Here is a 26,357-nt window from a genome sequence, read left to right as displayed (position 1 = left end):
TTTAAAGGGTAAAGAATAGTCAAGAATAGTCTTAGATACTCTCTTTTCTCATATGTAGGGCTTGTTGGAGGCTGATCACCAATACTACGGAATAATGAATGCCCTAGAAGCTACAGTTAACTTCAGTGAGGAAACATGGATTGGTTCTAGATGGAATTAAAATATTTACAAAAGAGGCAAATATGTTTTCTCCCTTCTGTGTGAGCAAACATATTGTGATTATTTTTAGGCAGGCCAAATTATTTTCTTGGAAGTATGCTGAATTATTTTAATATTAATCTTAAGATAGGTTTTTCTATTTTTCTTTCTAATAAGATGCTTTTTGTATTGAGAATCTGTTTTAAAACAACAGATCAAGGAAAGTACAAGCATCTTTGAAGAGTGCAAAAATAATTTCCCAAGTAAGCAAATAAAACTTTGCACTTCAAATCAGGCCTTGATTCATTAAAAATCTTAAACTTCTCATGAGAAAAATTAACATTTAAACCACTGCTGCTTGGCCAAGCACTCCACCACACAAGAATATGAAATATCTCCTCTAAAAAAGTACAAAAAGGACAAAACCACAAATGTGGAACTTCAATTAATTTAAAGCCCCAATCAGCAAAGAATAAATCCTTCGCAGATCTAATTACCAGCGCTCTCGGAAGACCCAGGCCGACCAGCCAATCTTCCCCGTGTTTGAACAGCTTGATGAACTAGGGGACTGATGGATATCAAGTCATTTTGTTTAATTTATAAATGGATTTTCCCCTAATACTTAAATTATCATCAGTACAACACAATGAAAATGGGAACATTCTGAATGCAAAGTCTATAAGAGTCCTGGAAGGAATCCCAATGAGGAATGTCACCTCTGTTCATTCCTCTATACAATTGATCTAATTAAATACTGAGGGTAGAAAGGCAGTTTAAAATGTAGCCATTTCTGTTTTCTTTTTAGCCTTAATTTATCTGTTCACATCTTTCAAGTACCTTCTGATGCTTAAAAAAAAAAACCCAAGATTTCTGCAAGTCCCTAATACTTTTAATTCTGCACAAGCTAATATTCAAAATGCTCTGTCATAGACTTTGCTGAATAATAAATAAATGCATTACATTTAGCCACGGTAACAATAAAATAAAGAGGGTGTTCCAAATCGGAAGCTTTTCCCTCCAGTAGTTTGAAAGAGAAACTAAAGGAACTAGTACCTGTATATGTATTGTTCAATTGAAATTAGATCTCTGGATTATACTTATTAAAATGTCTCCTTATTTTCAAATCTCCTCCTTATTTAATTACTGCATGGGACTGAAAGCTGCATGGAATTGTTAAATACCCTTAGACCTATTTATAGTCTCTTCACATGGGTAACTTGAGCACACTCATTTGGCAAAGGTCTTTCGCACCAACCCACACATTGGGTTTGCAATTCCCACCTGGCTCAGGGGTCTCCGACTGAGAGGAGGAAGATGCTGAGCTGGCTCCGTCCTCGGCAGTGCCCTGTGAGAGGAGACCCCGCCCAGGCGGGAGCTTCATGCCCAGCTGTTCTGCCATCTCCACGTGGTCTCCTGGGTGGACATAGTCAAAGACGCTGCTGCCTGTCAGCTCCACCTAGAGGGGGAAGAGAAAGAGTGGGAGAGAAAGGTGTCATAGGTTTTTCCATTTTTAAATTCAGCGCCACAGTGATTCAGAGTCTGAGCAGAAAAGGAAATACATTCAGGCCCCAGAAACAATCCTCATTCTAAGTCCTTCATCTTCAAATACTTAAGGATTCTTGAAGTTGAAAGAGAAAGATTTTTTTCGTATGTATTTATTTAGCAATTGTTTAGCCCAGGTTTCTTCTCATATACTGTTGTTTGCAGAAAGCCAAAACATTCTGTGAAATGTGGACGAGTTTGCCTTGTGTTCAGCTGTTTTATCTATGCATCATCAAATACTTGCATGTTTGGTGTCAACCAGATGATTGACTGAATTCTACAGTCGTCTTATTGAGAAATTTGGGCTTTGTATACAAACAGCCAGAGATAGCGGACTCTTATTCCTTACCACACACACATTTCCAAGATGTGTTTTTATACTCATCATCTTATTTCCATGTAAATTTAAATGTAAGAAGGGCTGGTTACGAATATATGCAAAGGCATAATGTTTTCATTAAATATTACTCATTAGCTCTGTAATCATATGGAGAATTTTCCATGCAAAAGAGGTCAGCTGGGGTCTGAAACAGCCATTTTTTTTTCCTGCTGGTATCAGCTTATTTTGTCTTCAATCTAATAAGATACATGGTACAAATCTCCTTGAGGCTTTTAAAAAAATGTTTTATTTTGTGTACTTTGAATTAGGCTGATGCTAAGGTAGAGAATGAATACCAAATATCAGAAATGTTTCAGCCTGAAATGGCTCTGTATTTCAGTGCCGTAAAGATTGGCCTTACCTCTGTACTCATTTAATGCTCTAACTTTTATCTCCTTTTGAGAGCAGTGGTGATGATCCTAACAGACAACAGGGACAGATGTGTCAGTCACAGGACAAGCAAAAGCTCTTTCCCAGGTCACTAATGGCTTTCCTGGTTCCCTGGAGCATAATGCTCTCAGGCCAGCTAACATGTACCACGGAAGCTGCCAGAACTTCATCTTGTCACACCGGTTACCTAGAATACCTTCTTACCTCATTTCCCTTTCCTGTGTCATTTCCAGCATCCCTCCAAATTCCACCTGAGTGCCTGCACTCTTTCCTGCCAAGAAGGAAGACTGGCAGTAGGCGAACTGTCACAGAGAGCATGGTGCTCAGGGCAATTATCATCCCCAGAACTCCAAGTCCCAGAAAAATGATCACATCTGCTCACAGACACCATTTGATTAAAATCTTAACAGGCTACAGATCTTCAACATCTATCAATTAACAGAGGTATAGCTAAAAAAATAGAAGGCTAAATCCAGTTTGGTTAATAGCTATTCCTGAAAAAGGCTTGCGTAACTTTTACTGAAAATGAGGTACATTCTCTTGCTATTAAATTGCAGTCTCCTACTGTATTACCCGACTACTGACTGTATCATCTTACAACCCCTGTTTTTTCCTTTTGGTATTGTTACAGAGTGTAAATCAGGATTCAGTGATCAGCTCCTACCCTCTGGGAGGTGGGGATTACATGGAAATAATCCCTTAATGTGCGCCTTGCCTCTAAGCACTTCACACAGTAATAAATGGGTAAACTGACTTTGAGCAATTAAGAAATTAAATGAAACTAATAAAATGTGTGTTTTAATATTTCTTGATGGTTATTTTGTTTGGAGATTAGTGAATATGAAGAAGTCGCTTGCATTTTGCATGGAGTCCGATCGTAGCACTTAATATTTCTGTCACTTTTCTCAAACTCTTTTTTTTTTTTTTTTTTTTTTTTAATACTTCAATGTGCCTTTTGGGACAGACCACAGTTTGTGATAAGATGGCAACACAAGTGGGAGATAAAAAAGGCTTTTTAGGGGTGCTGATTATTGAAATTCATGTCTGCTGGTCTTACAGAGTGGAGGAATAGACCACTATTGCCACAACCTGATTTGTTTGGATGTGCAGGGACTTCCTTCCCACAAAATAATGTCCTGAACGTGGCACATCTAGAGCGAGATTGAGTCACAATGTGTTATTATGGCAGAATGAGGACTTTCTCCTCTAGTGATCTCATGGGATTCCCCATCAAGAAGCCTAATATGATGGAGTGGTGGCCCCTGAGAATTTGACACAATCATAGTCCTTATGTATATACTGTAGTTAAGGCCATGGCAGCACCACCTACTTGGAGTCATAACCTGACTTTGAGATCAGAACCTTTTCCTCCTCAGCTGTGTGACCTTGTCAAGTTCCCATTCTAAAAGTGGCAGCAGTGCTGCTTTGCAGGACCCTGGGGACACTACTCACATTGAACCCCACACAGCTGGCACCTGCTGCAGTGCCGTTCCTTGGGAACGGTACAAGGCTGCGGCCCCGAGATGAAAACAAGACTTGCTCTACCTGCCTCTCAGCTGAAAATGACTGCTGTTTTTGTTGCTGTTTGGTGGCTAAGACTGGATGACACATAGCCGTGTACATCCTTGTGTAACTCTGTGTCCTCACTTTGGGACAGCAGTTTAATCAGCATGGGATGATACATGCTTTGAGCCTAATAATATTAGCAGTTACCTACTATGTGCAGGTACTTTCTGTACTTTGCTTTCATTAGTCCTCATAACAATCTTTTAATTGTTATGGTACAATTGGTATGATCATCCCCATTTTACAGAAGAACCTGAATACTGGAAAAGGCCAATGATGGAGAAAGAATTTGGTTCAAAGTCTGCTTGACTCATCTTACCACCTCCCAGGTTGTATCGTTTGTAGCCACAGCAGCTCAGCAGGGATCTCTGAGCTCCTCTATCCTTCAGCCTCACTTTTGTCAGGAGAGAACATTAAGCACTAAGAAGGGAGGAGGCTGAGGGCAGGCAGCCTGTCAATCACCTGGGAGGAGGATGGTCGGCCCTTGGACTCTTGGGCCTAAAGGAAGCATACTAAGCCAACATAGGTGTCGGGGGAGGGTCTGCTCATAAAGCAGATTGAACTGGAAGAGAATCTAAAGACCATCCGTTAATATCCTCTTATTTAACAAGTGAAAACTCTACAGTTCTGAGAAGTTAAATACTTTTTCAAGTGTACCCAGCTGTTTTGTGATGGAAGCAGGGCCGTGAGTCCAACAGTCTCACTCTTAGTCCACCATTTTTCTCCCGAAACTCTTGTCTGATTTTTCTTATGAAGATTCACTAGGTGAGACAGACTAGAACTCACGTTTCCTGCCACTAAATCCCATGCCCCAAAATAGATTACAAAAACCAAGACTAGAAGTTTTCAATTGATGAATAAGACATTACTTCATGTTAACTTTAAGCAGGAAAAAGAAACACAGCTCTAGTCCAATGCTAATTAGGTACTTTCAGATCTGTAGTTACCAACTCTTCCAAGCATTTGCCCACTGAGAACTAGAATCAGTGTCTTGTATAATATTTAGTAGGCCTATCACAAATGTTTGTTGACTGAATAAAGGATATTTAGGCCTGAAAAAATTTTTGCTTTATCTATGCTTAACTTGGACAAGTTTAAGTTAGTTGTTTTACATTATTAATGGTGTTATTATTATAACATTAGTCTGTAAAATGAATTATAGCACCATAATATAGTCATTCCCAATAAGTCCTTGCATTTAACTGAGGACATGATTGTACAAATGCTGGGAAAGAGCAGTTTAAGAAATTCTTTAAGAGAATAGTGGCCATCTTTCATAACCCATTTTGCTTTCAATCTTCGGCAAAACTCTGTTTCATTGGTTAGTTTCCAACTTTCATACCCCTATGTCCTCATTATCTTAATTGTAACATAGTTCCATAGAAATTATTATTTCTTAACTATCCCTTCAAATCACCAATGGTAGAAATTTAGAGAAATTTCATTTTATATTAATTATTGGTCCTATCTTCAATCCTTAATTATGATTTATATAATGGAAAGGTAGAGTGTTGTTTTCCCCTAATAGAGTGTTCTGATTAGTGCAAATTGCATTCTAAGGCAAATGTAAGAACCTCTTCATTTTATAGTAAACTCAATCACCTTATATGGTGAATAAAAAAAAAAAAACCCCACGTTCTGTTTATTAAACTCAAGAAACAGACCCATGGGTCTTTGAATTGTTTCTGTAGTAGAAGAAAGAGAAGGAAGTATGATTGTTTCCAAACTCACCCACTCGGTCCAACTTTACTCTAGGTGAAAGACTCTAAAAGAGAAATTACTCTCACATTGCCTAGTGTATTACAAAACAGCTGAGAAATGCACCAGTGACAGCAGATAGGCAATGAGTAATAAAAAATCAATCACATTCAGAAAGAGCATTTTGTTTAAACTCTTTTCTCCCTGTGTTTCCCCACCCAAGGTTACTATAGATTCCTCCAGGTAAAACCATAGCCTCTAGTGCCATCTGGCAAAACCTATATCCAGGCTAACCCACACAGCCTTCTCAAATTTATTTCACGTTCTGTTAGCTTGGATGTAATTTGCACACTAGACACAGTTGATTTGGTACCTCTGAAGTTTCCTGGAAAAAAATGTAAATATATTATACAGTGGTTTGAGTTGAGTTTTCCGTGTCAGGTCATTGTACCCTGCTGGTAGATAGGATGGGGGACTAATTTGTCTTTTCATACATCAAGCAAGCATGTCAATAGCCTTTGCTTGGCCCCCTGGAGTTAGCATTACTTTTTAACTACAGTGATGTACTAACAGTGCAACTCATTGAATTCAGTGCTTCTTTGATTGAAGGGGTTTGGTATAAATGAGAAGCAGGCAGTGATCTTGTAAGTTATCTCTATACTGGGACAACTTAAGAGGATACCTCTATAAAGGAAGATCATAAAACTTATTTTTAAGATCTTTCTTTAAAAATACTTCAGTCTTAGGAATAAAACAAAGTTGATTTTTATCTCATAAAAGAGGTCATTCAAAACCTACCACTTAAGGTCAAATATCCTAACTAAATCTTTTGTAAGACATTGGTTTTTTAAAAAAAAATTTAAGGGCATTGAGGTTTCTGAGAAGACTGGAGGTGCTTTTGTTTAAGCCCTTTTTCAGGAGTCTTTTTGCAGCCAGGCCCTACTCCTATAGAGGATGTTAGAAGCAATATCTGAATAGAAGGTCATTCCTGAGAGAGTACTATGTTGGTGGTAAGTGGCTTGGAAACCTAATTCCCAGGTTAGGCTTTCAGATCCATCAAGAGACTCTGATATTCTGGTTAGAAAATCCTGACCCAGGATAAGGTGGAAATTCTATCTCAACACAGCAGGTTAGGATTTGTAGTTTTTGGGGGGTCACATTTATATTATTGAAGGATAATAAAATGATAAGAGAATAAAATATAATAAGATATGATAGCTTGATTAGCATAGGTTTTCTTTGGATTTACTGGTATCTTAATACCATCTTCATAACTTCCTACATATTGCAGAACTCCACTGAATATTTATGAACTGTTTTGACAGAAACTTGATGTTCTTTACTGCTCTGTCTCATTCTATGTATTTGCTGACTTATCTGAAGAAAAACGCATGAAAGCATTGGGTCTGTTACAGAAATACGTGTATAAATTAGTAGAACAAGAAGAAAGAAAGGTTCTGTTTCAGAACGATGAGGTAGAATGAAAAATCCTTCCAGTGTCATCAAACAAGAAGACAAATCTACTCTCTTTTTACAGATACATTAAATTCTTCCCTTGGAAGAATTTTAGCTAAAAGATACCACCTCATGTGATGATTTTATCTTTAGAAATAAACATTTTGACTCCAGTGGGAATCAGTGGAGTATGTTTTTTTGTTTTTTTATGTAGTTTCCTTACGGCCCCTGGAGTGCCTGACTTGAGAGCTACAGCAGCACCCAAAGAGACACTGCATAGCCGGTTCTGAGCTCTGATGAAGGGGCAGGAGGTAATCCCAAAGGATCTCCTATTTCTCAGAGAAGAAAAAGGCAGACTGGAGAAATGGGACAAAAAAGGAAATAACAAATTGCAGATATTGATTCAGACATGGGCACAGTTATTTGGAACAGTATGTCTGCCTTTTTGACGATTATTCCCAGTAGGTGAATCGACGAGGCAATAATCAACACTAATTGCTAAATATTCAGAATTGTCAGGTCATTCTAGAGACTCAGACACCCATTGAACATTTTAAAATACTTATAGAAATAGTCTGTGTATGAAACAGATCCACAAACTCTTTGAGGTTTCTTCCATCTTTTTTCTGTTTAAGGAATAAATTATATGCTGTATTTCATTTTTTCTGGTAATTTTGGCTCACGTACCTCCATCATGCCATGTCATGGAAGTAGCAGTTTTAGAATAGTTTTGATATGTTGGTATCCTTTTCCTTTCATTAAGAGATGCCACCTAAAAGAAGAACCTAGAGAATGCCTTAATACTGAGAGGACATTACATCACAGGAATGAGCCCAGGGATTTGTGAAAGTCACTAAATCAAGAAATTTTAAAATCCTGTTTTACAAGGTTCCTATAGCTTTAAAGTGTCTGTAGGGCAGAAAAGGCCAACTGTTTAGTATTTATTATAGTTCTGGGAAGGAAAAAGGATGGCGTTGGAGGTTACGTCATAGTAAAAAGTGAAATGATGCCAAGAAAGAAATGTTAACAATCTTAAAAGTAACTGAACTCAGTCTCTCTTTTCTGAAGATCAAATAGTAATATGTCACTTTCAAAGCTTCTTCATTGCCTTGGTGGTGAGGATACCAATCAACATAAAATACTTGATATTAGCATAGTTAATCCATTACCCTCAAATTTTACATGGTTCAATATTTGTCATTTAAATCTGGATACACATTAAGATGCATGTTATACACAGCTAGACTTCAGTATCGATATATTTCAATTTTTGTTTAATTGTTATTATTCTCACAGTGAATTTTGTCCTCCTGCTTCTTTGGCTTACATGAATAAGAAAAAGTAGAAAATGATGATAAGTTAAGGTAGAAATTGAAATCTTTCCTTGATTCTAAGCAGCCCTTTTAAAGAAAGGTAACTGGATTAGGAAAACTATAATAACTGTGAGGATGAATTTTCCGTTTGTTTTAAAAGTTACACAGGGTGATTTTATTTTATTCTAGTCATAGTAAAATAATATGGTTTATACGACTAAAACCTTGGATATGCTTAATGCATACAAATAATACAATCAGTCATTCATGATTGTTTTTAAAGGGGCTTCTCTCTGATGGAGGATCAACAATAGTAGTCAGGAGTTAAGTCACAGGACGGGCGCGGTGGCTCACTCCTGTAATCCTAGCACTCTGGGAGGCTGAGGCGGTGGATCGCTCAAGGTCAGGAGTTTGAGACCAGCCTGAGCAAGAGCGAGACCTCGTCTCTACTAAAAAATAGAAAGAAATTATCTGGCCAACTAAAATATATAGAGAAAAAATTAGCCGGGCATGGTGGCACATGCCTGTGGTCCCAGCTACTCCGGAGGTTGAGGCGGTAGGATTGCTTAAGCCCAGGAGTTAGAGGTTGCTGTGAGCTGGGCTGACGCCACGGCACTCACTCTAGCCCGGGCAACAAAGCGAGACTCTGTCTCAAAAAAAAAAAAAAAAAAAAAAAGGAGTTAAGTCACAATGTTTAAGTGACACTGTTGAAAGAAAAACAAAAAAGAGCAAAACCAGAAAGGTTTAACAAAGGTGATTTGTCTCCATACCTCAAGAGATCTTTATGGTTAAGGGAAGGCAAAACAAAAGGAGGATCTTGCTTCACTGACATCTTGGTTTCTCAGGTTGGCACATTCTGTCAATGCCATAGCTGCTGTATTCGAAACAACTGGCCCTCCTTCTCCATGTCGCTATGAGGGGGTCTTAAAATATCTCATCCAAGAAAACCATTATTAAAATTACTATTAGTATTAAAATATTTTAGACACTGTAAAACTCCCCAATTTAGAAATTGGGAAGTTAGCTCATGTCAAGTAATTAATTTGGGAGTTAATCCAATGAAGATAACAAGGAGGAATAAAATTCTCCATATGTCATGATCAACTACTAACCCTTCTAGAATCTTCTCTGTTGATATATTTAAGCAAATCTTAGGAACCTCCTGAATGCTGCATGGGTACTATGGCCATGGTGTGTAATTTATTTTGAGTGAATTACTCTAAGAAAAAGGCCTAATACACTGCTATTTTATTTTGGCTATTGGAACTACTAACTGTGGTAGTGTTTGAGGTTATTTTCTATGAAGCAAATCAATAATCTGAGCACTTTCTAGATGCCATTTTAAAGGAGTAAGTTAAATTCACAACTGTTTAGTAACAGACTGAGTTATTCTTGTTACAATAGAGAATTTAAATAGAACTGGCAAGTAGCAAAAAATGGGAGAAAAGAGTCATTCCAGAGGTTAAAAGTAAAGCAGTACTTGTATTCCTGAAGATATTGCAGGAGGAATAGGGTGGTGGGGGAACAAACCCTTGTGAGAACCTGATAAATTCTACGTTCTGTCTCACCAGAAAAATGCTCTAATCACACATATATAAGTTGGCATTACATTTCAGGGGTTTTAGACTCCCCTGCTGTTGATGCATGAATATTCTCTAGAGGCAAGTGTGGCTACTGAGCACTTGGAATGTGGCTACTCTAAGTATAAAAGAACACTAGGTTTTAAAGACTTAGTATAAAAATAAAAAGAATGCAAACCATCTTGTAATTTATATTGATTACATGTTGAAATAATATTTTTAGATATGTGAAATTGAACAAAAATATTAATTAATCTCACTTGGTTGTTTTTACTTTTTCAAATGTGGCTACTTGGAAAATTAAAATTATACATGTGGTTTGCAATATGTTTCTAGTGGACAGTGATGCTCTAGAACCAAGAATCTCTGGAGTAGAAGAACATGAAGTATTAGAATACCATGAAGATGACATGAAAGGGAAGAGGTACAAGAGAATAAAACATAATAGCAATAGAGGAATATCTTTAGAATAAAAGGAGTGAACTAGTAGATTGAATCAATCTGTCAATTAAATACTTATCGATCATCTGCTCTCTGCAAGATGTTGTATTTGGGATTATGGGAATAAAAAGAAACATTGAAACTCAGCACCTGTCCCCAAGGAGTTTAAAGTCAAATAATGATATAACAAAAATATATGACAGCACAGTGTAGCATATGATTAAGATGTAACATGAGCGTTGTAGATCACTGCCTCAAATTCCTCCAGATCCCTTGAGGATTTCCTTAAAATGAAGAGTCATGGGCTCCCAGAGATTCTGGCTCCACAGATCTAGGGCGGGGCCCAATATTCTGCATTTTTAGGAAGCTCCTGAGTGATGCTGGAACTGCTGGTCCACACTTTGAGTAGCACAATGTGTGCTGAGGTGGTTATGAACCAAAAGAATCTGTGACAGCAACTCCCATTCTGGCTCCTCACAGAGAAGAGAATGAGAAAGGACAGGTGGCTAGGGTAAAAAAACCTGAACAACCCAAGACACAGTGGCAGTCTAACTGTACTGGAACTTACAAGGGCAGGGCTGGTGTAGTACACTGTTGTTGGATTAAGCCGAAAACATTGGAAAGCATTAGCAGAGGCTCAATAAACACAAAGTGAATGATTTTGACCCTAAGAAGATAGGTCTATGCTAGTGTTCACTAGCTTTTTATCCCCCTCTTTTAATTAATATATCATAGTTGTATATATTTTTGGGGTCCGTGAGATATTTTGATACATGTATATAATGTATAATGATGAAATCAGGGTGATTGGGACATCTAGCACCTGAAACATTTATTTTTTCTTTGTGTTGAGAACATTACTTCTAGCTATTTGGAAATATGCAATAAATTATTAACTATAATTATCCTACTGTACTATTAAATACTAGAACTCATCCCTTTTTAAAATATTGAAGAACAGGCCCAAGTAATCATTTATAGGAAATATCACATCTCATTTTTCTTCTCAAGTCTGTAGCTCAAAGACAGGTACAGACCCAGACCTATGCCTAAATAACTGCCACATTTTGAACCCTTGTCCTATACATTTAAGCTCTGGATCCAAGATTCCAATCTCATTTTGTCCTATATCTGACACATTCAAATGGAGTCAGCTTATTACGGATGACTTTTTTCTCCCATGGGTGGACACAAAATCCATGCTACACTTTGGAATTTTTAGTCTAGCTTCTTCCTTCTCCAAACATTGTCTTTTTACCTGAGCATGCATCCAGTAACAGTGGTACAACCCAACTTCTCTTCCTAGGTTGGGCAGAAAGAACTGAAAATGAGGATGTACCTCCATAATATTCTTTTAGCAGAGCAACCCCCAAACCTCAAGGTGTATGATCTATAATCCTAACACCAAGTACCTCATCTGTTTGCATACTTCCATGTCATCTAGAGATGGTGGTATGGCTCAGTAATGGAAAGACTTTTTCAAAGTTTTGCTCCAAGTAGGGAACCAACAGCTGGCTACCATAATCACTGCTTGCATAAGAGAACACTGGTAAATTGGAAATTAGCCAGGTAAATCACCTATAGTGTGATGCTTTACTGATTTTAATTAAATTTACCAGTTTGTTTTGACAAGCTTTGCATGCAGTTATCAAAACCTTTAAGTTTTATCATACCCCTTCAGTTTTGCTTTAAAAACCAATAGGAGAGCAAAAAATACATTGGTTGAGAAAGGTTGGGAGTGGGTGAGAAGAGAGGGGTGAAAACTTATCAAAAGTAAAATTGGATTAAGAGTCAATCAAAATCCAACTGTGAATTTATCATTTCAATGAATTTCAATGAATGGTTTAAAATCTGTTTGAAATCTATTTGAAAATGAATATGTAATAATATAGACATATCTCCTTTTCAAAGCCAGTATTGTCAGATGTATTCTGAGCATTATAATTCATGAACAGAGTAGATGACTATTTGAAAAGTATTAAAATGAGCTGACTTTTCAATACAAGTGTCTTCACAATAAGTTTTCCTATTCTGGGCAATTCAGAAATGTAGACAATTGTGGTAGAAAAATAATATGTATTGTAATATTCATTGTACAGTAGTAGTGTAGTAAGTGGCAATTCTGGACATTACAAGAGACACAAGGATTATTTTCTGTGATTGCACAGAGAATACTTGGATTTCTTGTGAAGCTTTTGCATTGGAAATGAGATTCATCAGTCTGAACGGGGCAGGGTTAGAGCCCTTAGCAACATGCTTATTTTGTAGAAGGTCACTCAATAATAACTTCCTCTGCCCTCCAAGCTTATTAAGACTGACTGGCATATATTAATGAAAACACCTGATTCTCCAACCATAAAACCCAGACAAAGACTTTATTTTAATATTAAGGAAGGAACCCTTAATTAGCAGGGTTTCAAAAATGTCAGCTTCTTCTATTAGCTGTTCTGGTCCATCAAAGCCATAATCCCTACTGTCAAATTTCATCACATGATAGACAGTTTGCCGGCTGTCTTTTTTTTTTTTTCTTTTACTGATCATACTGACTGAAGCTTTTTAAATTTTTTTTTTATTTTGCCATCACATTTAACAACTCGTTGTGCATTTTCCTGTTACACTCTTGATTTTCCTCTTTGCTTTCAAAGAGTCTTAACACATGTCATCAGCTAAAAAGTGTGGGGAGAACACTGCAGAAACTCAAGAATTACATGTGAATACATATGCATTCTTAGATGTATAATTAAGGACTCTTGGAAGACCTGGGCTTGCTTATATTGATTGCCTTCGAGAATATGTAAATGTGCCATCCCCAAAACACAGACAAATAAAACAGTCTCATAGATGATTTCCTATTTTTGATGTGTCAAGAGGAGAATTCTGAGGAAGAACCCAGGATCTTTTAAGACAAACAATCATCGCTATTAACCATCAATGTACCTGCCTGTTGCAAGGAATTCATTAGAGTCTCTGTGGCTTTGCATTGCCCTTCAAAATAGGATAAAATGACTTCACCTAGCAGGACAGAATAAATACATAGTTCTTAAATTATTTGTGTTTTTAATCTGATTCAAAACATTTACTGTTGATTAAACCCTTTTGCAAATGGAACTTTTCATGCTGTACACACCAAGAGGAATATGGAAACACAAAACAAAATCAAAACAAGGATGGCTAAAGGATCCGTGGGCAACTTTTGTGAAGACTCAAATGCAGCTCATCCTTTATCCATAAAAGAATGTGGAAGTATCAGTGTTTAGTGTTAGACTCAGTTTCAGTGTGTAGAAATGAGTTATGGAAATAAAAGCTGGAAAATGAACTGATGGAAATGGCTTGGACTTGGCAGACTTAGTTGCTAGAGACTATTAGGTCATATCCATTCTCTATAATGAGGATCAAGGACTTCAGCAGAGAACATGATGTTTTTTTAGCTCACGCATTTGACATAACAGAAGCAATGGGCAAACTCTGTCCATTTTTATTAGCACCCAGATACTTATTTATCCCTTTTTACTTTAACATTTTTTCCTCCTAGAATCTAGGCTGAAAAGTCTATTCCTCTTGTAATTTGCACATACTTTACTTCTCCTTGGGAGGAGATAGGGTGACTGCATATCCCCTTGCAAGATGCTCAGGGGAGTTCATTTCAGTGAAGTCCACTTGGGTCCTTTGTAGCTAGGGATTCTTTTTGTTTTACCATTGGCCATCTTTTTGATTTTCTTAACATGTATTTTATTGCCTCAACAGCCCTAAATAAACACAGACACAAAACAAAGCTACATAATCCCAATTTCAAGTCACTGAGTCATTATCACTCTAATGCTACTTTTTTTTTTTTTTTTTTGCTTCCTTAAATGAAATAGAGATTGTTGAAGGTAAATTTTCTGGTAACCTATTAGTAGAATTGACAGCCAGCCCTTCCATACTATCTAATGGCTTTGGCTGACTGTCCACAATTATTAAGCCTCTTGTTCTAATTTTAATTGTGCCATTTAGAAATTAAATCCCATATTTGAGACTCATGATGAGTTCTTGCTCTGTCTGCTGAACATTTAAAAAGGCACCTCCCAGGATAGCCAAACAGACAAGGTATGTTTCTTTCACTAGAACATTTGGTTGGGTATTTGGGATAGCCAGGTCCAGTTTTATGGCTGATTGTACAGACAAAATGAGTTATGATCCAGGAGATTTTACATGCTCCTACTAGAGACTATCAGTAATGAACATGGGCACTAGGGGCAAATGGCCTGGGATAGAAACCATTACCCAACTAGGCCAAGTTACTCTACTATTTCCTCAATTATAAAGATGATAATGGTGCCTACCTTCCTGTTGTCAAAATTAACTGAGGTAATACATACAGTGTGCCAAACAAAGCAAGTCTGGCATACAGCGAGTCAGTAGTAAGTGTAACTGCATATCCATTCCCTGGACTATAAGCTTTTTAAGGGCAGAAGCCATATCTGTCTAATTCACTACTGCATACCCTGGTGCTTAGTCAATGTTCCATCTATTAATCAAATGAATGAATGAGCAAATAAATGAATAAATGGCATTAAGGTTTTACTGAGAAATGAGCTGATTCAGGAGAGTCTGCTAACTGTTTGAGGTTCCAGAGTAACATGGTAGCTTACGCATTAGGCTTACCCACTCATTACATGAACAGAGGGCCATGCGTGGGCTACTGAATGTGAACTCCTGGGACTTAGAAGCAAAAGTATGGCATAGCCATTAGGAACTGAAACTCAGAAAAACCATTTGAACTTAGTTTATTGCATATGCTTCTGAATCAAGTGGAGGATGAAGATGGGTCTCATGTTGGGCCAAAAAGACAGCTGCCCTAGATTCAAAGGTATCATGGATCTTTTGCATCTCTGATGAAGAGTAAGGTTTCTTTCTCCAAATTCTCCCTGTTACTGTAGATAATTTGAGGTAATGCACAGATTCTCTGAGCTTACCTATGGGCTCCAGGTTAAGGAGTCCCTGGGCTACCTCTGGGGGCCTCCCTATCACTTTCCAACTAAGGCAGCTCTATATTGGCATGTATTATTTTATTTTTTTGGTCATTCCAAAAGGTTTAGCTTGAAAGACAAGATTTTCAAAACAAAAGGACAGAAACAGAAGGACTAACTATGTTAAGGTGACATTATTAATGTAAATAGGCACAACATAAACTACTGGCTTCAGCATTAGCCTGGAAAGCAAAAGTCTGTTTTTCTTCCTCCCCTACCCCATCTTCGCCACTGATTCTTGGTATGAGGGTGGGTAAGTCACTGTACTTTTTTAGTCTCTCCAGTTTTAACTTGTTACCTTGAAGAAACAATCCCTGCTTCCTGTGATGATGATGGAGAATAAATTAGAAAACACCTATAAAATGTTCTAAGCACACAAACAATTCTCCTGAATTTATACAATGTCTACTTATATAAGAGTAGAAGCTTCAAAGCTAAAAGAAACTGCAGCAGAGGGGCCCACACAATGCTCACTGCCTTTTCAGCCTGAGTTGTGAAAGAGAGTGGTTGGCATCTCAGAAAATTGATACCTAACATTTGTTGGCGCTTTAAAGAATGTGCACTTAGAGTAAGAGGCAATATTTGGTTGGAAGAGTCAGCATTTTTATCACCTCCTACAGACAATTTGATATTCCTTATCTGGAACAAGATGTTATCACTGAGATGCACGCCATCCCCACTGCAAGGGTAACACTATTATCTTTCTTACATAATGTGCATAAGTAATGCTTGCATATTTGAACAATTTTATGTGAAAAATAAATCCTTGGGGACTCTTCTTGTCAAAAGCAGCCAGAACAGTGTTGAGTCACCAGGAAGTGGGTCTAGGGAGGTAGTAATGTGGAGAAAGTTGAAACAGATCCTGACTCCCTCTTCCTGTCCCCCTCTCTTTCTTAAAACAATTTAATGTATGCTGTAGAAAAATGTTCTCTAACAAATTTTCATCTCCTTTTCTCTCCAGTTTCAAAAATATCATACTTGTAGAGGAAATGACTTATTGCAGGAACTTGATTTCTCTACTTAGCTAAATGTATACTTCTATAAACCCTTTTTCTAGAATTCAGGCTTCTTTATGTCTGGGATGATATCTTATTCTTCTTTATGGATCCCAAGACACCTAGAACTGTGTTCAATAAATATTTGGTTTGATTAAACTGATGATCTCAAAAGGATTTCTTGTATGATGCCTCTGTCCTTGATGGGACCCTGGCTTGTTATATCAGGCTAAAGATCTAGAACTTAGGGGGCTTGCCACAATCTCACAGCTGAATTAGTTGTACAATCAGGGCTAGAAGTCAGTCTGTTTCTATGTATTTGACTTTTTTAGATTCCACATATGAGTGAGATCATGCAATGATTTTCTTTTTGTGTCTGGTGTATTTCACTTAGCGTAATGCCCTCCAGGTTCATCTATGTTGTTGCAAATGGCAGGCTCTCCTTTTTTAGGGGTGAATACTATTCCATTGCATTTGTATATGTATGTGCATATATATGTATATTTTATATATATACACACACACACACGATCACACACATTCATCCATTGAGGAACACTTAGGTTTATTCTGTATCTTGGCTATTGTGAATAATAATGCAATGAACATGTAAGGGCAGATATCTCTTTAATATACTGATTTCATTTCCTTTGGATAAGGGGAATACTTGAAATAGGAAATAGCATGGGGACTATAGTTAAGAATACTGTATTGTATATTTAAAGTTTGCAAAGAGAATAGATCTCAAGTGTTCACACACCAAAAAAAATAGTCACTGTGAAGAATTATGTTCATTAGCTTGGCTGGAATAATCATTTTACTATGAATATGTATTAAAAGAGCATGCTGTACACCTTAAATCTATATAATTTCAGTAGAAAAATAAAGAAATCAGTCTCCCTCACATCCCATTTATCTTCTTTACTTGAGACACTGCTTTGATTGGAGGCAGGGTTGCATTTTGGCTTTGGAGTCAGAAAGGCCAGAGTCTGAATTCCAGCTTTGCCAGTTTCTAACTGTGTGACCCTGAAGAGGTTATTTAACCTTTGTAAGCCTCCATTTCCTCATCTGGAAAATGAGGATTTTTACAACTTATTATTGGGTTGTTGAGAGAAATAAATGAAATGAGTAACTGACTAGCATATAGTAGGCAGTTAGTAAATGTAATAATGATATTAACAGCTGTAATAATAATATTAACAACAATTATTACCCATGTGTACTCTTTTGCCCTGAATCAGAATTGATAAGAGAAACTAATATATGCCATACTGTTAGCACAATACTTAATTTTGCCGATCATTAAAAAATACCCCAAACTGCTAATCTCATGTTTTCAGTGTATCTCAACCACAATCCTTTCAAAGTACATCTAGTTGTGAGAAGTCTGATTAAACAGCCCTGTGAGAAGTCTGATTAAACAGCCGGAATGTGATACTAAGCTTATTTTTGTTGCTTCATTAGCACAACAGTATGAACAGAGACCAGGCAGGCAGATGGAAATGGGACAGAACCACCAAGTGAGAAAACTGGTGGCCTCAGAATGCATTTATTTAGACTATAGGCTCAGGAGCTGTTATCATAATTTACTTCTGCTCGGAGTGAAGGAAAAGAGGATGTGATGTTTCTTTGCGAATAGATAGAGAACTGGATGCAAAGTACATGACTTTTACCCAACTTTGTGTTTTTTTGAGACTATGGGATGAAATATTGAGACTTGCTAGCTTGGAGAGCTGCGAGGAGTCTTACATAGGGAGTCCTTGCAGCTTTGTGCTCTTCAAAAAAAGGCTGCTACAGGAAAAAAGCAAAAGCAAACAACAAAGCAAAAAACTAAATGGAAAAGGATTCTTCTGGTTTCCCAAGTCATTTGCATCCTTTTCTGAGGCTGAGTTAATGTCCCTAGTCCTATGTGCATTTGTAAAATTTCTAGTAATATAAACACTGCTCTCTTTCATGCATTCTATTGAGTCATGTATTGTGGTTTTCATATATTCAGACAAGAATATTGCAAATGTGCTATTAAGTGTTTACATGAATTGCCTGCTACCAGTTGGCTGGATATACGTTACCCTGTTGTTTAAAAGATTTCACAAAGCCACATACATGCTTGGATTTAACTGGCGAAAGCAAAAGAGTTAAACTGACTTGCTGTTAAAAAAACAAAAAAAAAAACCCCACCAAAATGAACTACCAAAGGTATACAAAAAAAGCTATGTTATTTTTTAATTTAATACTTGTTTTAGCCTGAGCCGGTCTCTGGATATATCTGGGAAAATTCAGACACATATCTGAGCACTATGCAGGTAGCTAGGATAACTGGGTTCTTGTCTTTAACCCAGAGAATTATCCCCTTTAGGTTCACGTTTGAAAGGAAGGGGCTGAATTAAAAAGATGATCTATTTACTCTGCCTCTTTGAATTTCATCTTTCTCATCTATACAATGAAGGTAATTACATCTATCTTGCAGGGTGGTTTTGAAGACCAAATGAAACTGTGTATAAGTCACCTACAGCAGTGTCCAACAGAGCATATGTACTCAGAAAGTTCTAGTCATCTTCTCTTCTTCCATTTTAAGTTTCTTCTAATTTAGAATGCTTTGGAATAATCTGGAACATGTGGTGATCTTCATTAGCATTGTTATCAAATAAGGCTATTATTGCAGTAGATACACTTGGTATCCATTCCCTGTGAGTGACTTGACTTACGATTTTTCAAAGTGAGGGTCAAATTGACTCCCATCTTTCCAGTGCTGAAAGAAGCCCCATATAAATCATTAGGGATCTACATATTTATTCATCAACAGTTGGCCAGTGAGCAGCATAGTGCAGTCTGCTCATACTTTAAGGGAAGATGGTTTATATTTTTTAAACTTAAAACTCAGCAGTAAAGATAGAGGTAATGTCTAAAGAGTTTAAATGCCTCTTTATTATGTGGAATATGCTTTTACTCAGAGCTGCAAAGCCTAAATGTTTGGGAATAATACTTTTTTAAAACATAACCACCACTTTTTTTCACCATTAGGAAAGGTTATGACATAAAAGGTATACCTGGTGGTTCCAGCAGGTGAACTGGAATTTGTCTAAAATGCAAAGACTTCGTTAACACTGGCAAATCGGGGCCAGTATAGCAGAATTAATACAATTTCAATTTTTCTTTGTGTCTGTAATGGTTTCCTATTATCCTGATAAGTGGGCAGCCATTTCACTTCTTTTATTGATATAGCTGTGAAAAAGAATTAGATTTCAACACTTATGTAACTGAGATTAATTGATTGATTAGATTATTAATTAAATATTCCATTAAATTTTCTTTTGAAAAAAATGGCATAGGATTGTGGATTCCCTAAGGTTTTTTTTTTTTTTTTTCTTCCTAACCCATGGAAGAATAAACAAGAAAATGCATAACTAAACATTGGATCTTATCTTTTGAAAGATAATTAACCAAGCGGATGCATTCCTATGTAGAAAATTTACTCACTACTGGCTGTCTCACAAGACTACCTTTATCCAGTGTCTCCATCCCAGTACACAGGGGAGAGACTTTTCTCCTTTATGAACAACCAGCAGGAATTGGTGAGCTGCTAGGAAAATTATCTGGGTACCACACAGCTAGGCACTTCTATTTCTACACAATAACCAGCCTGTTTTAGTTGAGAATAAAATGGTTTACCTAAAACTTCCAATCATGCAGTGTTTCAGGGATCTGTGGAAAAATAAAAACAGCAAGTGGCCTTTCAGGTAACCCATAATTAAAAGCAATTTTGAGCTGTCTTTTCAGGGAACCTACCCAGGGGAAGTATTTGCTACCTGTTTGACCTTCACGATTGTGAGTCCTTGGCAGTGTCAACGACCCTCTGAACTGAATTCAAAACTAATCTCTGACAGAAAAAGAGAAACAGAATTCATGCAAATCATATTAATTCCAACATTTCCCCAGTGAGCTGGGTATAAACTACAGCCTAATTAAATATTTTTTAACGATGTGAGTAATTTTTGCCAAGGGGCGGATTCAGGGGAAAATTTAATATGAGATCACAAAAGCTGTTCCCAGCGTTGATTCTGTAAATTAATGACTATCTGCCTTATGATAAAAACATGCTGCCAAGAATGAAAATGAAGTCGGCAAAGCTTGCTCTATTTGTCTAACAACCAAATATACAGAATGCAAAACTTTAAAGGCAATGGGAAATTTCCATTGTGTTTGTATGATATATTCAGGATAAAGAGGCACCATACTGACAACCCAATAACCAGCTTTAAGACATTGTCAGCAATGTGGGGCCTTTTTTTAGGTAGGTTTCACGGTCCAGGAACCTATGTTAAAGATGTTAGTTAGTTAAAAAAAATTATATGCAACTTGCTTCCAAAAGAGATTCAAGGTAGCTCACAAGAAGAGAGACACACGTACAAGTCACAATGTTAAAGGCAAAATGGAAGGTCAAAAATACATCAAGGGCAAGTACTCAATTATTTGGTACAAATGTTGCCAGCATTACAGCTCCATAGATTCCTTCCTCAGACTGACCATTAAAACAGCTTTCCACACCCATCTTGATCCTCAGGGCAGTTCATTCTGGAAACCTGAATTGGATTGCTGTCCAAGGTCATGGGGGTGAAAAATGGGGGTGAATACAGCAAGTGAGGGGATGATGTCAACACAGCCCTGGGCAGCTTATTGCATCTAAATCTATAAACGGCAGTGGACCAAAGGTGGCCTGGTAGATAAGGCTCTTCTTGTCCGCTTACGTCCAATTTGAGAATGGACTTCCCCTTGTGTTCAGACTCTAGTTTTAGGAAGAATTTTGATAAAAAAGCAACTTGGCCTATGTTACAAAAAATAGAGGCATGTGCCTGAATCAAAGCCAGGGAAAAGTCCCTCATCTCACTTTGCTTTGTGAGGACAACCTGTTTCTAATGACTGCTGTGCTTAACACCCAGAAGTTGCTGGCGGTCCCCTGTGACATATGACTTGGGCTCTGCTAGCCCCTGGTCAGTAGGCCAGCTCATCACAAGGGTTTTAGGAGCTATATTTATTTAAATTTCTGTCAGTGCCCAGCGATGGAGATTGAATTTACAGTCTTTCAATTAGAAGGTCATCTGTGCTAACTAGTGCACCACTGCCTCATTATAATCATAAAATTAGTGAGAAAAGACTGGCATGAGTAATATGGAAACACCAGTTTCAAAGGTGAAAAGGTGCTGTTTCCTCAGGTTACAGCAGAGGAAAATGCAACAGCAAGCTCTTGATCAGTAAATATTCCTATTTAGAGCAAAGAGAAGTCCTTGAAACCCATTACAACAAAATATAAGGATGCTAAGATAATTTTATGAGAATATATACAAATACTCATAGTGACTATATTTACTGAGAAATATACATTTCATGTTTATGCATAAATTTTCCTTACAAATTAAATACAAATATAAGTAGCATGAATCTCTCCAAAGAATAGCTTTTCATTTTTAACCATATTTGTCAAAAATCTGAGTTGATGATTAATCAACAGTTCAAAATGAAACAAATGCAACACGGCAAGGCTGCCTCATGGCCGGGTATATGGGTAGCAGGCTACTATGATAAGCCTTATCATTTTAAAACTTTTAAATAACATGTTATTAATGTTATTAATGGAATCACTGGGTGCTAGCTAATTAGTATTTTTGCTGACTATACAAATGTTATTTTAAAACCCAGGAAAATAAAATAAACCACCAAAAGCAGCTTACTCCAAAATTAAAAGGTAAGGGAACAAACCAAACTAGCATTTGTTGAACATTTGTATCAGTTTTCTCATCTAATCCTCAGCATGACCTTACAAGAAGAGGGTATCATTCTTAATGCACAAACGAGGCAAGAGAGGTAGAAGAGGCACAATGCTCGTACCTTCGCTGGGGAGGAAATGGCAGAGCTGGACAACAGACCTGGGGCTGACCTCACAGCCATGCTCATTTCTGGACAGCATTTGTATTCTAATTCTGTTATATTAATTGAGATGGTGCTTACTTAAAGTACATTTCAATTTCCCTCATCTAAAAGACAGTCTTTAGAGACTTACTTAATATAAAACTTTACAACTTGAGGAAAGAACCGGATCCAGGGAGAAAAGAATAATTTACCTTTGGATTCAGTAAGTACTTATTGCCCATCTAGTCTGTTTATGGCCGCGTCCCGTGTGGGTACCAGAGTGAAGAGAGATCTCTGCGCCCTAACGGGGAAGGGGACCTGGAGCTAACTGATCCACACAAGGGCAGAATGCAGTGCTGCGTGGGGAGAAAGGAACACGGCCCTGAGTGGGGCTGAAGCGGGAGGAAACAGGCTTCACGGGGCGAAGTGTGATGACTGTTGCACAGGCCTGGTGAACAGAGGCAGGGAGATGGCTGCAGGCCTGTCTTTCTTAACAGAAGAGGGGATGACCATAGTCTTTGTCAGGCTCCCTTCCTCTGTGTTTGATCTGGCTTTTTCTTTTCTTTCCAAGCCTTCCTGACCTTCTCTCTTCTTGTTCCACCTGTCTGGAATCCTTGGGCCTAGAAGAGGAGTTGCCTTACAGTCTGTTGGTTCTGGCCTGGGTCCTGCTCCTGCACCAACAAGGACCCAAATCCTTTCAAAGGCTCACCGGGTGGGATAAGCTGGTGCTCTCGGCAGAGGCAGAGGCTTGGTACCAACGAGCCAGAATAGAATGAAGGAAAGAAAGGAAAAGATTTTCTCCATCTTAAATCCCCCTGGAAGAGACATGTCATCTAGTAGTGGCAGCAGGAGTGGTGTGAGGGGATTTCTTTTATTCTGCAGCCTAAGTGCAGGGGCCTTACAGAGGGCTGTGCTCAGAGGAGGCGAAGATCAGAGGTGAAGTGATGAATAATGTGCACGTGGAATAGTGACAGATCACTTGTAACAAATGTATGATGACCCTCCAAAGCTCAGAGCTCACCAGAGCCTCTCTCTAATTAAGGATAATCCAGAATTATCATGCTTAATTATTTTCATAGGTTTCTTTAGGGTTTTTTTTTTTCCCCTCAATTGGGGTGAGGGGTATCTGTATCTGCAAAGGGTAAAGGCTCATTTACATCCAGGAAACAGATTTAAGAAATATGTGCTATCTTGCCCTACCATCCCTGCAGCATCTCTAACATCCCCTCTGTCTGTGCAGCTGTGACTCAGTGTCAACTTTCCGGGTTGGATTAACGCAGCATGTTCCTTACTGACAAGAAACCTCCGTTCTCTTCTAATAAGTTGCTGCTGTTGCTATGTGTAAGACTTTCTCTGTGTTCTTTGCAGTTTTCTCAAAGTGACGTCCGAGTATTACCTGTGTCTGTTCAAAATGCAGAATCACCTGGTCTTCTTAAAAATACATATCTCTGGTCCCATCTATAACACTACATCAGACTGTCTTGGGATGGGGCCAGGGAATCTGCATTTTAACCAAGTATCCCAGAATATTCTTCTCCCATTAAAGTCTAAAAGGTATTGGTTGGGTGGCTTGAGCTTTGTCAGAAAATTTATCCTGTAAAACCCTCTTCCTTGGTCCTTCCTGCCTCCACACTACAACCAACCTACTCAAACTTGGTTTCTCTCTCTGCAATCAACCCACCTCAAACACGTCATGATTTCTATTATTGTACTTGATGCTCTCTTCATCAGTTCCTTTGTTTTCTTCCATATCTTCTCCCCCTCCCCAGCCCCACTCCCCATTTTTGGCCTTTCTTCTTACTGTTTACTTCGTAATCATTGACATCAGTATGTTTTCCCTATCCTTCTTCTTATTGCTTACTACATAATTATTAAAATTCAGCTTTATTCTTCTACTTCATGAAGCTTTTCTTAGGGACTAAAAAAATAAGCTTCAAAGTATATGTTTGATGTAATAACCAACTTTCAATGGAGTATAGAAAACAATCCTTTGACCAAAATCTAGGATAAAAATAACAGTATGTACATGTCTATATTGTTACCTGTGATGGGAATGACATCTTTTATACCTCTGCTACAGCACCACACTGTGGGCCTCCCAGATACATTACATCAGATTATGAAGGGTTTTCAGCCCTGTGCAACCCTTGATGGCACAACTCTGCTGGTTTGCAATGTCATTTCTCTTGAACTAGTTCCGTTAGCTGGCAGGGTGAAACCATTTTTCTGAGGTGAGGACATCTGGCCAGCTGCTTTAAGTGCCATGTTTTGGTTAAATAGCCTTATACACGAGTGATTGAGAACATGGGTTTGTTTTGCACAGGTGTTAATTGTCCACTTCATCTAGGACAGGAGGCACACGGCAAGAGATGCCATTTTGGGGTATTCCTTTGAGACAAGCAAGATGTTTTATACAGTGGGATTAACCTCTGAATGAATACATAACCTACAGGCCATTGTGTGTTCTTTTGAAGAATGAAACAAAGCAAAACCAATTTTGGTTAGAGGGGTGTCCAATTTGAGTTATTACCTGTGTAAGGTGCTTCCCTTCACCTTCCAAGGTTAAGTTCTTGGGAACTGGCATACTCTTACAGGATGAGTTCCTCAACAGAGGGACACTGTAAGGCAGAGCACTCACAGTGACCTACTGTTTACTAGAATTCTGGGGGCAGCCCCAGGCCACACTCCATAGCACCAGTGCAGTATTGACACAGCAGAACAAATTTAGAGCAGAGGCAATGCAGTGGCAAGTGAAATTCTGGGATCCTCATTGACGGTGATGGACTATGAGGACTATGATTTGGCCAAACGACTGCTGTGGAGGAAAGCAGGCTCCCTGTCTTCCCACGCCCATGGTGTGGTGTGAGGGCCTCACTTCCCCCTGAGCCTGGCTGAACACCGGTGCTGGGACGTGCTCAACTCTGTGCTAACCCACTTCCACTCCGTGCCGCCCCCGTAAGCCCAACTGTGGCACTTAATTAGCAAGGACAAAACATATGATTAGAATTCTATCAATTGGGCCTTCAAAGATGATTTTTATTTACTGTTTATGAGATTTCCATAAGGCTTTCCTTTCTAGAAGTTTAATATTAATAGGTTTTCTGTGAAAAAATGTTTTAAAAGATTAAATAGGTTAGAAATATAAAATAATACATGCAGAAGTAATTTTCAAAAAGCCACACAGTCGGAAGACTGTATACTTTTTTGTGTATGCAGGTGTATTCTTTGGATGTAAGTCTTCCATGGACCCAAAATCTGCTTGTAGCAACTTAAACTGCAATGATTTACATTCACAACACAAAGCCGGTCACGCCCATGATATCAGCTTCAGTTCCTATAGTTGGCAGGCAGCCCTCGGATAAATTTACCTCAGTAACTTTGCTTCCTGGTGGGTTCAGCAAAAGGGTCCCACAGGCTGCTAGTCTGGGTCTGTTCCCTTCTCTACTCTACAGTTCTAAGCCTTTCTTGTAACCTGGGGGCAAAATCAAACTGAGAGGGGTGAGAGAGACAAAAGGATGGCAGGGGAGGTTAACTAGGTTATCACCAAGAAAGAGTGTTCAGTGACTATAAATTAATGAATCTATCTTTCTTAGGAAGCCGAGAAATTATTTTTGAAGGTAATTTTAAAAGAGTTAGCAAAATGTTTTATACAATGGATTGTCATTTGAGTGAATATGTACCTATAGGTTTAATACATGTTTATCTGAATACATGAGTTGTACAATTTTTTAAAGAAAGGTCAATGGAAAGAAAAAGCAGCTAAAACCAACTATATAGTGGAACATGCAAGATACAACATGGGATGGAGAGGGGAGACTTTAGGCTTCAGGACTGAGCTCACCCCTGAGCTCTGAGTCCGGCTACTACCGAAGCCACAACTCTCAGGCATCCTTGACGTTGTGAAATACGGAAGTGATGCTGAGTCAGAGGGTGAAATTTTTAGTGTA

The 26,357-nt window shown here is 38.1% G+C and overlaps 1 protein-coding gene across 8 annotated transcripts in view; it reads right to left on the bottom strand.

Annotated features, from left to right (window-relative positions):
* NPAS3 (neuronal PAS domain protein 3) overlaps positions 1-26,357 on the bottom strand; it is an 831,381-nt gene that overhangs the window by 124,591 nt on the left and 680,433 nt on the right. For all 8 annotated transcript variants that reach the window (XM_069464104.1, XM_069464135.1, XM_069464097.1 and 5 more), the window contains one exon: positions 1,420-1,594. In XM_069464104.1, coding sequence (XP_069320205.1) covers positions 1,420-1,594 — 175 coding nt within the window. The remainder of the gene's footprint in view (positions 1-1,419; positions 1,595-26,357) is intronic.

Source organism: Eulemur rufifrons, chromosome 2, assembly GCF_041146395.1.
Source record: "Eulemur rufifrons isolate Redbay chromosome 2, OSU_ERuf_1, whole genome shotgun sequence".
Lineage (NCBI taxonomy): Eukaryota > Metazoa > Chordata > Mammalia > Primates > Lemuridae > Eulemur > Eulemur rufifrons.
Note: the sequence above shows the minus strand (reverse complement) of the source record. Positions and strands in the feature narration are given on the sequence as shown.